Source organism: Polyodon spathula, chromosome 6, assembly GCF_017654505.1.
Source record: "Polyodon spathula isolate WHYD16114869_AA chromosome 6, ASM1765450v1, whole genome shotgun sequence".
NCBI classification, from domain to species: Eukaryota; Metazoa; Chordata; class Actinopteri; order Acipenseriformes; family Polyodontidae; genus Polyodon; species Polyodon spathula.
In genome coordinates, this window is record NC_054539.1 from 571,234 (window position 1) to 585,632 (window position 14,399).

The following is a 14,399-nucleotide window of genomic DNA, read 5'->3' on the forward strand; positions in this document are numbered from 1 at the left end:
TTGACACAGATCTTTCAGTTTTGTATTTTTAATATATCATTTTTTTCTCAATAAAAACTTTTTTTCCCCCTTAACAGTGTGGAGAACGGTGTGTAGATAAGTGGAAAAATCTTCATTTAAAAGGCATAAAACTCTGAGGCACTGACACAACAAATTGTAAAAAAAGTTCAAGGGGGTGTAGACTTTCTATAGGCTCTGTATATCTGCACCAAATCCAAGTTTTTGGGATTCGTCCGAATACCGAGTCTACAAAATCTGTCAAGAAAACTGAAGGAAACCACTGAATGAAAAATAGACAGGCAGCTACTAACAAAAGACGTGCACAATCTATAGTTTTGAGCCTTTTAGTTAACAGTATTTTTATTACCGAATGGAAATACATCCCTGAATAAGATTTCAGTTTGAAACGTACACAGTTTACCGCTAGCCTCCACCCCTCACAGCAGAAACATCAAAATACAGAACCGTTTACAAGAAAGGAGAGCTGCATCTTTGCGTAACCCAACGTTTTCTTTAATGGCATTTCAACTGAATTGTTTTACTTAGTTGTTACTAAAAGCACATACATGCCTGCGAGGATCGTTTCCATCAAATCAGACCTATTATACAGCAGCTGATTGGCTTTCTGAGTCTCTGACTGGGTGGGACTGTGTGAAGCAAGAAATATTAAACAAATAGAAACTTTACCTGCTGTCACAAGGTTAAATGAAAGAGTACAGGTGAGTGCAAAGTTATCTATAATAATGGTTTTGCACTATTTTGATAGATATTGTTTACTGTATAATTTTTTTTTTTAAATCAAGCAATACAATTAATCATTGTTATGAGGCTCTCCGGATAGACTCACCACCACAATTTAACTAAATACATTTACTAAACGCCTGAAGCAATTCACACTCACTTGAATGTCAAATACATTGTAGTTTAGAGATGCAAGAGCTATGAGGAAAAAATTACCATGACGAGTGACCTGAATCTCCCTGTGAAATAAAACCCATGTTGATTTAACACATATATCAAATAAGCTACGAAATAGTTTAAAACATATTTTAATTAAAAACACAGCAGTTCCCAAATAAAATGAACTTGTACTAGTGCATTACAATAACATAATTTAATTTACCAAGGCATATTGTTCAACAACGCCTTGCACATCTGACAGTTTTAAAGTTACAAAAAATATATACCTCTGTGCACCGTTTTATATTATATATATATATATATATATATATATATATATATATATATATATATATATATATATATATATATATACACACACACACACACACACACATTACTGCGAGTATAAACTCACGTTTGACAGACAAAGCAACAAAGGGCAAAAGTCTACAAGAGTTTACCATTACTATATATTACAGGTTTACTGCATAACTTCACTCCATGAAAAGTGTAATGTGAACATTCTGTTGCATACGGGGGTATGTTTGCAGCTGAGTGACGTGTTTAATGCGTGCGCCACCAGTAATAGGGAGTTGACAGCTGTGACAGAGTTCATCAAACGTGTTCTTGTTATTAAATACAAGTTATGTTCAATACCAGATTCGTGTCTTTTACTTAAATAAGAACTGCACACATTGGATAGATGTATCGATTTGCGTCTGGGAGGATATAGGATTCGGTTCACCGAATATATATAAAATTAGGGCTGTTCCGATTAACAGATTAATCAACTAAATAGTTGATCACAGATTTATTTATTTTTTTAACGATTTAAAATAATAATTCTTTTTGGCTAGGCATTTTGAACTCCATTTTCCAACATCCGCTGCTGAGTAAGAATGTGCATGAGAAGACTTCCTGCGTCAGTTTGCATCTGGTTTGTTGCTGCTACACACACCTGCAACAACAAGTTTACTGCACTGGGTTTACAAACTGGTTTACAAACTGGTTTTCATTCAAACCTGTTGCGGTTAAACTGAACATTTATATGAGGAGGAGGTTAAACGTCAGCAAAACTTGCAAAGAAAATGTACAAAATGAAATTTACTAGTTGCATAAGTATTGAGCCCCTTAAATCAAGGATCCTCATCAAACCTCAAATGCACAGGTATGGTAAAAGTAACGACACCAGTAAGTGGTGGCAATATCGTCAAATTATTACTAAGAAGGGAAGCCCTCTGGATCCGTGCTTTAAACACGGTTGAGCCTGATGGTCTTAATGAGACGTTGGAGCTACAATCCTATCTGTAAAACCCTACTGACTGTGTTCTGAACACAGGTGCCCCCGGAATATGTTACTGGTTTGTTTTTGTTGTTAAATGTTTTTAATTCTGTATTCTTCAAGTTAATGTTAATTAATTACAAATGATATGATCAATTGATACAGAGGGCTATATATGAGCCAGGTGATCACAAAATCAGCTAGAAGTCTGACCTGATGAAGAGACCGCTGGTGTCGAAACGCCTTGTTGTTTGATGCTCTTTTTAACGTGAATAAAAGCTGATTTTAATGGGATACCCCTTGCTTCACCTCTCTTATCTGTTCAATCATTATTTTACACACACACACACATATATATATATATATATATATATATATATATATATATATATATATATATACACACATACACACACACACACACACACACACTGGTATGCAGAAGTATTCACCCCCCTGCTAAGTTTTTACACTTTGTTGGCACCTGACCGTACTCCACAATGCTTTTCAAATTAGACTTTACATGTAGAATCTACACAAACTACTCCACATTGATGACGTTAAAATATGAATATAGAATATAAATAAGTAGAAAAACAGATTAATTTCAGTTGCATAAGTGTTCAATCCCTTTGCTACTGCAGCCCTAAATCATCTCAGGTGCAAATGATTTGTTTGAAATGGTCACAAAATTAGTGAAATGGTTTCAGCCTGTGTGTCCTCAAAGCAGTTCAACTTGTTGATAATTTCCCTCAGGTATATAAAAACTTTCAAGCTACAACAGTGATGCAACAAAGCAACCACGAAGACCAAGGAGCTTTCAAAACAAATGAGGGATAAAGTGGTGGAGAGCCACTTAGCAGGAAAAGCGTACAAGAAAATTTCAAAAGGCGCCGATTATCCCTCTCAGCACAGTGAAATCCATCATTAATAAGTAGAAGATGTATGCTACCACCGAGACACTATCCAGTTCTGGTCGCCCTCCCAAACTGAGCAGCGGGGAAGCAGAAAACTGGTTCGGAATGTCACTCTGAAGCCAACAATGTTCTGTGTCTGAGATGGGAGTCAGTGTTCACATGTCAACAATAAACCGCTCCCTACATGAAGCTGGCCTGTATGGACAGGTGGCAAGAAAGACAAGTCCATCAACATGTCTGAAGCACAGCACCATACAAACAAGAAAACTGCTTCTCGTGTACACTTGACGCTTCTACTAAATCGGACATTATTACTTAGAAGCACGCAGGCCATAAGTGTATAACATGATCACAGCCGCACCATTCAGTGCAAATGCAATGCTTTCTTCATGAGCAGCGTTCCCTCTAAGCTTTTTTGATACTGAGAAACTTGCCATTTTGACTGAGAAAGGGCAAATTATCAGTTATTAACCTTTGGCCACGCATTAACCCTTTTAATATATTTTTGTTGCATTATACAATTTTGAAACAATATTCCAACACAAGTATCTCAACAAATTTACAACTTACTTTGAAGTTAAACAAGACATGCATTGTGACTCTGCCTGATTTCGAATCATCATCTGATCCTTTGCAGCCCTGTCAGTTGTTATCATATATATAAAATTCAGTTTTTCAAGACTGTCCAATTCCATTTGTTCCCACTTTTTATCAACGTATTAATTAAATATGGCTTGAACATAAATATAAATGTTGCTATGGTTAAAATAAGTACATTTAATCATCCCCCCCCCCCCAATCAGAACGTAAAGCACCTGCAGACACTTCAAACCTGTCAATGTTTGTAGACATCACTTGGCTCATTGCTGGCATTAAGATAAGCAGGAAAACCTAAGAATTATATTACAAAGGTTCAGAAAACCAAATGTCCAGCACAGTTGTGTGAATCATATTTACAGTCTTCCACTAACACAGTAGTTCAATCTACAAATAAAGGTGTTTTGAAAAGACCCGTTTAGCTTATTGCTGGCATTACAATATGAAACAGCTTAGTAACAGTCCAGCAATGTCATGTGAGAGTAATCCTATGTACAGTACTCCACACATTCAGTTTAGCGTTTTACTGGCATTATAGTAATAACCAGGATAAAATGTGAAACACTGATAAAGGTGTGTTGACTGACTCGTTGCTTTGTAATTTGATTGTAATTTAAATAGCGGCCCTTTTAATAAACGCATAATTAATCCTCGGAATTGTTCTTTCCTAATTCTGCAGTGTTATTTGCAAGATTTAAAGATGTGTCTCCAGACAGAATGTCTTTATGAAGCCAGCGGTGTGTAGTGTAGTGACTACATCCTTTACACAGTAAAGTGATCAGTTTCCATTAATTATTGTATAGCTAGAAAAATTGTTTTGAGCCAATTTCTTCGTCGTCAGAAAATATAATTCAATTAAGAAACGGCCATGGTTTAAAATTGCTGATTATAACTTCATTAAAGGCAGGTAGCGTGGAAGGAAATAAACTAAACGATAATGAAATACACAATTTAATTTAGCTTACTTCTGGAAAGCTCTGCCTTGAGCGCAGGACCTCAGCAGAGAACGCAGTGCTTTACAACGCTGCCGTCTTATTTGCTTTCTTATTCTCTGAGTGTTTACGACTGGCATCACGCGAATTACAGCCAAACTTTAAGAGTACTATCCCACCATCCTCATATAGACAATCACTTATTTTAGCTGTTTACTGTAACATTGCTTCTTTTTTTTTTCTTTGTTGGTGCAGCCGCCATGTTGAGTTTCAGCAGATACATGGTGTGAAGTCACATGATGAATACATTTGCAAAAAAATAAATAGTAATGGACAATTACCATACACAAGTGTATTTACGACTAAATGTGCCGAATACATTTTTATCAGTTGCAAAACGCATGAGATGATTTCTGAAATGGTCGTTTTTTAAAAGGTAAATAAAACAAACCATCAAAGTGTGAGTATTGTGATTTATATTTGTTTACCGGAGTATTTATACTTCTAAATTGCAGGATGATTGTGCTTCACTGAATTTAGTATTCAATTAGACGACGAGTTAAAAACGGTAAAGTTCATGAGCAGCGCTCTCTATAAAGGCAGAATTGCCAGACGCCTGCTTCACCCAGCCTGTAGATTCGCTGGTGCCCAAGCGAGCTCTGCACTAATGTGACGTGCATTTTTACACAGGGAAATCAGAGAATCAGCTGCAAGACACACACACATATGCTTATGTTAATGCTTTGTAAGAATGGTCTCAAAATAATAGGTTTACCTCGACTGAGGTTGATATTTAGGTTAATAACTTGCAAAAGTTAGTAAACCGAGTGTGAAAGGTGGTGCTAGTTACTGCGAAAAATGTGTGCATTTTCACCTTAGAGGGAACGCTGATGTTCAGTAAAACCTCCAGCAGGTTTAGTTGCTATGGTGTGCAGATACAGCGTGTTCAGTACCACCTCAAGCAGGTTTAGTTGCTATGGTGTGCATACAGCTTGTTCAGTACCACCTCAAGCAAGTTTAGTTGCTATGGTGTGCAGATACAGTGTGTTCAGTAAAACCTCAAGCAGGTTTAGTTGCTATGGTGTGCAGATACAGCGTGTTCACTAAAACCTCAAGCAGGTTTAGTTGCTATGGTGTGCAGATACAGCATGTTCAGTACCACCTCAAGCAAGTTTAGTTGCTATGGTGTGCAGATACAGTGTGTTCAGTAAAACCTCAAGCAGGTTTAGTTGCTATGGTGTGCAGATACAGCGTGTTCAGTACCACCTCAAGCAGGTTTAGTTGCTATGGTGTGCAGATACAGTGTGTTCAGTAAAACCTCAAGCAGGTTTAGTTGCTATGGTGTGCAGATACAGTGTGTTCAGTAAAACCTCAAGCAGGTTTAGTTGCTATGGTGTGCAGATACAGTGTGTTCAGTAAAACCTCAAGCAGGTTTAGTTGCTATGGTGTGCAGATACAGTGTGTTCAGTAAAACCTCAAGCAGGTTTAGTTGCTATGGTGTGCAGATACAGTGTGTTCAGTAAAACCTCAAGCAGGTTTAGTTGCTATGGTGTGCAGATACAGTGTGTTCAGTAAAACCTCAAGCAGGTTTAGTTGCTATGGTGTGCAGATACAGTGTGTTCAGTAAAACCTCAAGCAGGTTTAGTTGCTATGGTGTGCAGATACAGTGTGTTCAGTAAAACCTCAAGCAGGTTTAGTTGCTATGGTGTGCAGATACAGTGTGTTCAGTAAAACCTCAAGCAGGTTTAGTTGCTATGGTGTGCAGATACAGTGTGTTCAGTAAAACCTCAAGCAGGTTTAGTTGCTATGGTGTGCAGATACAGTGTGTTCAGTAAAACCTCAAGCAGGTTTAGTTGCTATGGTGTGCAGATACAGTGTGTTCAGTAAAACCTCAAGCAGGTTTAGTTGCTATGGTGTGCAGATACAGTGTGTTCAGTAAAACCTCAAGCAGGTTTAGTTGCTATGGTGTGCAGATACAGTGTTCAGTAAAACCTCAAGCAGGTTTAGTTGCTATGGTGTGCAGATACAGTGTGTTCAGTAAAACCTCAAGCAGGTTTAGTTGCCCACTCGGATCACAGAATGCCAGGTTGCTTACAGTCCCACAAATAATAAAAAATAAAAAAAACGCCCAACAACAACAACACAGGTGGTAGAGCAGTTAGTTATAGGGCCCCACAATCGTGAACAACAACAATAATAATAATAATAATAGTTCTTTATTTTTATATAGCACCTTTCATAGTGGTCCACCATCACAAAGCGCTTTACATGATACGAGACTAGGGTGTGTGAACTATGCATCAGCTGCAGAGTCACTTACAAAAACGTCTCACCCGAAAGACGGAGCACAAGGAGGTTAAGTGACTTGCTCAGGATCACACAATGAGTCAGTGGCTGAGCCGGGATGATCTGCCTCGCTCTGCATGGGAAGCACCAAGTGTCACTGCTTTTAAAACAAGATTACAAACACATTTTTAAAATTGAGTGTTTTTATGCTAAAATTATGTTCCTTTTATTCGCTGCCTTGTTTTACTGTTCTGTGTTTCTTCTGTTTGTATCGCTTTCTTTTATTAATATTTGTTAGTGTTTTTATTCAAGTGACATGCTTTGCAGCAATTATGGTGAAAGGCGCTACATTAAAGAGTATTATTATTATTATTATTATTATTATTACATCCATCGTGTATGGAGACAGAAATCCTCTCCATGTTTCTATTATTAAAAGCTGGTACCTTGTTGAGCTCTTCTATTCTTCGGATGAGGTACGGGTTACTGGAAGAGTTCTCAAAGAACACGTAATCTGCAACAAACAAGAGGCACACATTTAACACTAAACAGGAAACACAACACAATTTATTTCACAGGGCAAGAGCATAAAGAATTGACAATAGCATGCCAACACGGCATAGGAACATCCACAGCAATGGAAAGAAGACACATTGCATAGCAGTTTGATCCATTCCTAGGGTTTAATAAGACACACCTCAGCTTGTTACCTCTACACTGTGGCTGGCCAAGAATATACTAAAACTTGGAACGGATGAAACTGATATGCAGGAGGACTCTTCTTATACCCGATACATACAGCAAGGAATCTTATCATAGTAGTTTAAGAGACTGCATAAATCAATATATATGCTTTTAAGTGATGTGTAATACCCTCGCAAAATTAGTGCCTTGCCGGAATTAAATGTATATTTCCTAACACGGCACAAAACAGTTGCGCGAAGTTGGAAAATAGCCGTTCCTTGCTCAATTCGCAAATGTGTTTGTGCCTCGTAAAACTACCCGCGCATGCAATACCAGTATAGCAGAAATGCACAAGAGCTACATGTGAATGCACAGAATTGGAATACTACACGACAAGACTGTTAACAATACCCAGCCAAGCAGCTATCATAGGTGTTCAGTACATACTAATATACCTCAGACAAATCTACACTCAAATGTAACCTGCACATGGAATGCAGAGTCAAAGCTCAACACACATCGGTAGCACTGGCACCCCCGAAGTTGCATGCCCACCTCCACAAATATATAAACAAGCTACTAAATGGAGAAACGAAACAATGGACCACAGGATAGTGAAGGCTATGCAACATATAACTTAAATAAAAAATATATTGGAGCGACTTTCTAACTGGATAAGTGTCAACATGAAGGAAACGGACAAAATATCTCTGTAGCATCAAATCCACTCTATTTTACAGAAACACGGGAGATTTTGAGAAGGAAAGGGAGCCTTTGGAGAACGCAACTACAGAGGTATTTAGGGATTGAGCCCTTGGCACTGCGGCCCTTTGCCGGTGTTGCTGAGGATAGGGCCCTTGGCTAAAACGTACTTAATGGAAACATTCTGGAAAGGGAGCCTTTGGAGAACGCAACTACAGAGGTATTTAGGGATTGAGCCCTTGGCACTGCGGCCCTTTGCCGGTGTTGCTGAGGATAGGGCCCTTGGCTAAAACGTACTTAATGGAAACATTCTGCACATTGCAAGCCTGTCACGCTTATCGCAAAACTTACCCACTTTGATTCAAATTTGGCCTTCGGAGGAAATCAAATACTCGTGTGCTTAAGCATATGAAATTTGTGCACATGCATATATTTGCATCTAATGTTTATCATTATCACAGGCATTAACATGGCTAATCAACTAAATATTTAAAGGGCCATCACAGATTCTACAGAATTCAAATAGCTGTCTCTGCTGTGCTGTTTGCTGGGAAGTGAGTTTGATTCCTCTTCTTCTGTCTCCATAATTCTGAAAGCTGTCACACAAATATGAGTACATGTTACCTAGTCTAATTCTTTTACATTTTTCAACTTTGTTTTCTGTTACAGTACCATCCGTTTTCTTTTCTCTCTCACTATTAGCTGTGATCCCTCTTATCAAGCCGCTATTGCTCCCTGTCTGGACTGATCTGATTTTTGTAATGTGTTTTTTTGTATGAACTGTAAGTTGCTCTGGATAAGAAAATACATACATACGTTAACAACAAGAATAACATTAATAATCCTGCTGCAATCACCTGTTTTTATAACACACACACACACTAGTATTGCAACAGCATCTCACTGGTAAAGACATTCCAAAATGAGGTGCTCCCAGGTTGGCAGTCAGAGAAGTTTTATCACAGCTCCTGGACTAAAACAGCATAAGAGTAAAACCTTTGAAAGAAAAACATTTATCCAATTTAAGGCTGTTTAAATTAGTTTGAAATTGCATCGGGTCTTATGACCCAAAACATAACAGATGTTCCTAAATTCTGAACATAATAGGAGAGTTAACACTAGTGATGCTGCTATCACAATCGTTCTTTTGAATGTAATTATACAGATGTGGACTGAACCTTGTATGATCGCTGGGTGTTTTCCATTGTTGTAGGAGTACTGGAGTGATGTGCGCAGAGTTAAGGCTTGATTTTTTAAAAGTGTTATTTTGTCCCTTGCAAAACTGGCTTTCTGCTTGGCACATAGTTTAGAACGTGGCAGGATCAAGCAAACTGCTATGCATACATTATACTTGTGCACAGCACAAAACAGACTGTGGCAGGCAAAAAGAAGTTTCGAATATGGCACATTTTGCACGGTGCACAAACCTTTCAAATATCTGGGCCTATATGCCCGGTCTCAGTGACCTGGATGAGCACAATGTTATTGAAGGTACTGTCGTCCAAGACCAATGTTAAAATCGGGGTGAAAGCGTAGTCACACTTCAAATGTTAACAAACCTAACTTGGCATTCTTCATCTCCATAAAAACAAGTTTAAAAAAAAAAGGAACAAGAAAATAAATACAACAGTCTTTTATGATGGACCAATGGCTGGGCAGTCTCCCAGGAGTCACATTATTCTTTGCATAAAAAACCCTGAAACACCTGGATTGGACTGCGAATGAGAAGTTAACGCAACAGAAGCTGCAATCCAGTCTGGACTGATCTTCGTCCAGTGAGCTGTTAAGGTTAGATTCCAGTGAGCTGTTAGGGTTAGATTCCAGTCAGCGGTTAGGGTTAGATTCCAGTCAGCGGTTAGGGTTAGATTCCAGTCAGCGGTTAGGGTTAGATTCCAGTGAGCTGTTAGGGTTAGATTCCAGTGAGCTGTTAGGGTTAGATTCCAGTGAGCTGTTAGGGTTAGATTCCAGTGAGCGGTTAGGGTTAGATTCCAGTCAGCGGTTAGGGTTAGATTCCAGTCAGCGGTTAGGGTTAGATTCCAGTCAGCGGTTAGGGTTAGATTCCAGTCAGCGGTTAGGGTTAGATTCCAGTCAGCGGTTAGGGTTAGATTCCAGTCAGCGGTTAGGGTTAGATTCCAGTCAGCGGTTAGGGTTAGATTCCAGTCAGCGGTTAGGGTTAGATTCCAGTGAGCTGTTAGGGTTAGATTCCAGTGAGCTGTTAGGGTTAGATTCCATTGAGTTGTTAAGGTTAGATTCCAGTCAGCGGTTAGGGTTAGATTCCAGTGAGCTGTTAGGGTTAGATTCTAGAAGAAGTCACCCAATACTCTCAAATCCTGCTGCAGCAGTACAGGTGGGGTTGCAATCTGCAGGGCTGCAAATAACACTAGCAGCCTGATGCACTCCTGGCTTTACTACAAGTTTAATCAGACACACCTGAGCTTGTTACCTATATACACTGGGGCTAATCAAACTGGAAGTACAACCTGGAATGGGTTAAACTGCTGTGCAATGGGGCTTGCATTTCCATCCCTGAGTTTGACAGGATTTTTCAGACATCATTACCACACACCCACAACTGCAAACTAACCTACAGCATAACACAATGAAATAAAGCAAGGCCTAGAGATCACATGGGAGACAACAGCCAGCAGGACTCACAGCCTATGAATAAGGATGCATTTCTAATCCAGTTAACAGGAGCGGCTCCTCATTGTCTTTACTATAACCACTCCAGCCAGGCCTCCCATCAGCCAATTAAAAGAGTTTACCTGTGCGTGTGTACATGACACAATTACCGGAGGCCTAGAAACAACCACGGCCTTACCGGTGCACTGGACCGCCTGCTGCTGGGTTTATAACGCAGAGAAACAAAACATTCGCGTTAGAAACAGGTCCACGTTGTTCTGACGCACAAATGGCAGGGCTCGACAACCTGCCAGTATATTACACAACTCACAACTAAGTTAGGAGAGACTGAAAAGAGAAAGGGGGCAGGGGGGGGTCATAGATAAACACTAGGTTGGTTTCTCAGCGATTAACCTACAACTGTCTGCCGATGGCGATTGACTACAATGTTATTTTGTTTATTTATTTTTAATGTACATGGACAGTGAAACAATCAAACCCTTCCTCATATTACAATACAAAATGGCCGGATTGGATTGTACTACTAGAAAGCAGAAATATATCAAGCATGACTGTAGGTGTATTGTTGTACTGCTTAGTGACATACGTGATAATGCAAATAAACAAATACATAAATAAATAAAGCCCACTGCCGGTTAACACAGCCGTACCCACCACGGGTCGACTTTTTAAACGTGTGTGTGTTGTGACCCCAGCAGCTTGCTATACGAATGTTTGCTTGTTTGTTTGTGATTCTGTTAAATACAATTTGGGTTAATCAAATAATAAATACGGTTTTTAGTTAAACGGACACTGCAGAGCGGTCGACACACATACAGGCCCGATCCAGGTACTTCATCCTGAACTGACTGGCGCCGCAAGGGAGTCCATTGCCTCTTCCCCACACAATGCACTTCTGCAAAAATATTCTAAAATAAAGCGCACTGACCAATTGCTAGTAAGAAAGGATCGCTTTTGCATTTCAAAACTGAGACACATACCTCCTACCCGGTACATGTTGGCCGCCATTTCAGCCCTCGCGGTGTGTTAGAAAAATAAAAAATAAAAGCTTGTCTAGTTCCGAGCGAGATATAGTGCAGTTGAGCGGGAGAGGTTTAAAGAACTCCCCCTTTCCCCTTTCCCTCTTCCCTGGCTGCACACGCGAAAGGGTTTCAGTACATCATTAAACCAGAGGAATGTTTCATGTAGCGGAGGAGGGATGAGGGAAAAGAGGCGGAGCCCTGAGCGTGACTCAACGCAGCAGGCTGTCTTGGGGGGCGCGATCTGTGGAAATCTGGACGTTCGGGAACTTCACGGAGAACTACGAACGCAGCCGAGTGGTGCTATGAAACGACGATGCTAGACTATCTGCAACAGATGGAGCTTGGCACTTTTTTCTGTCGCTTAAAATATTTAGACTGCTAAATGTTTATTAAAGTAGAAGAGCTCTTTTTTTAAATCAGACGCTCTGGTGGTACGTTACTTTGTGAAGTCTGTGTGCATTGGTTTTGATCAGAAGTAGTACTTCCCATTATCTCAGTTTCAAGGGCCGGTGTCAGTAAGTTTATACGCGTGTGATAAATCTGATTATTTAAGGTTACAGCAGAAACAGACCAGGCCCTCATATTTTACATGCCTTACCGTGCTTTATCACCGTGTCTGTCTGTCTGTCTGTCTGTCTGTCCTGCTGCCTTGTTAACCCATCTGCCTGCCTGTCTGTCTGTCTGTGTCTTTCTGTCTATGAGAGGTAGTCAGCTGGAACAATTGGACAGACAACCATCTGCTGGTCTGTCAGACGGTGAAGAATTGAAAGTCTATCTCTCGTTGGTCTGCACAGTGTGTCTTGTGTCTGTGTGTTTGTACTGCATGTCTGTAACCCATTTTTCTTGCCCACAGTGCTTCGGTGCATGCCAGTGTTACTGTGCTCAGTCAGTGCCTGTGTTATTGTGCTCAGTCAGTGCCTCTGTCGCTGTGCTCATTCAGTGCCTGTGTTATTGTGCTCAGTCAGTGCCTGTGTCGCTGTGCTCAGTCAGTGCCTGTGTTATTGTGCTCAGTCAGTGCCTGTGTCGCTGTGCTCAGTCAGTGCCTGTGTTATTGTGCTCAGTCAGTGCCTGTGTTATTGTGCTCAGTCAGTGCCTGTGTCGCTGTGCTCAGTCAGTGTCTGTGTTGCTGTGCTCAGTCAGTGCCTGTGTTATTGTGCTCAGTCAGTGCCTGTGTAACTGTGCTCAGTCAGTGCCTGTGCTATTGTGCTCAGTCAGTGCCTGTGTTATTGTGCTCAGTCAGTGCCTGTGTTATTGTGCTCAGTCAGTGCCTGTGTTATTGTGCTCAGTCAGTGCCTGTGTTATTGTGCTCAGTCAGTGCCTGTGTTATTGTGCTCAGTCAGTGCCTGTGTTATTGTGCTCAGTCAGTGCCTGTGTTATTGTGCTCAGTCAGTGCCTGTGTTATTGTGCTCAGTCAGTGCCTGTGTTATTGTGCTCAGTCAGTGCCTGTGTTATTGTGCTCAGTCAGTGCCTGTGTTATTGTGCTCAGTCAGTGCCTGTGTTATTGTGCTCAGTCAGTGCCTGTGTTAGTCAGTGTGCTCAGTCAGTGCCTGTGTTATTGTGCTCAGTCAGTGCCTGTGTTATTGTGCTCAGTCAGTGCCTGTGTTATTGTGCTCAGTCAGTGCCTGTGTTATTGTGCTCAGTCAGTGCCTGTGTTATTGTGCTCAGTCAGTGCCTGTGTTATTGTGCTCAGTCAGTGCCTGTGTTATTGTGCTCAGTCAGTGTCTGTGTTATTGTGCTCAGTCAGTGCCTGTGTTATTGTGCTCAGTCAGTGCCTGTGTTATTGTGCTCAGTCAGTGCCTGTGTCGCTGTGCTCAGTCAGTGCCTGTGTTATTGTGCTCAGTCAGTGCCTGTGTCGCTGTGCTCAGTCAGTGCCTGTGTTATTGTGCTCAGTCAGTGCCTGTGTTATTGTGCTCAGTCAGTGCCTGTGTTATTGTGCTCAGTCAGTGCCTGTGTCGCTGTGCTCAGTCAGTGCCTGTGTTATTGTGCTCAGTCAGTGCCTGTGTTATTGTGCTCAGTCAGTGCCTGTGTCGCTGTGCTCAGTCAGTGCCTGTGTTATTGTGCTCAGTCAGTGCCTGTGTTATTGTGCTCAGTCAGTGCCTGTGTTATTGTGCTCAGTCAGTGCCTGTGTCGTGTGCTCAGTTGTGCCTGTCAGTGCCTGTGTTATTGTGCTCAGTCAGTGCCTGTGTTATTGTGCTCAGTCAGTGCCTGTGTTATTGTGCTCAGTCAGTGCCTGTGTTATTGTGCTCAGTCAGTGCCTGTGTTATTGTGCTCAGTCAGTAGCTGTGTTATTGTGCTCAGTCAGTGCCTGTGTTATTGTGCTCAGTCAGTGCCTGTGTTATTGTGCTCAGTCAGTGTCTGTGTTATTGTGGTCAGTCAGAGCCTGTGTTATTGTGCTCAGTCAGTGCCTGTGTCGCTGTGCTCAGTCAGTGCC

General features: G+C 40.9%; 1 protein-coding gene across 2 annotated transcripts in view; it reads right to left on the reverse strand.

The window, feature by feature from the left end:
- Window positions 1–12,161, reverse strand: part of LOC121316668 (metastasis-associated protein MTA3-like) — a 72,595-nt gene extending 60,434 nt beyond the window's left edge. For both annotated transcript variants that reach the window (XM_041251714.1, XM_041251713.1), the window contains exons 1-2: window positions 11,927–12,161; window positions 7,364–7,431 (exon numbers count right to left, since the gene is read on the reverse strand). In XM_041251714.1, coding sequence (XP_041107648.1) covers window positions 7,364–7,431; window positions 11,927–11,954 — 96 coding nt within the window. In that variant the 5' untranslated portion in view covers window positions 11,955–12,161. The remainder of the gene's footprint in view (window positions 1–7,363; window positions 7,432–11,926) is intronic.
- Window positions 12,162–14,399: the final 2,238 nt, after the last annotated feature.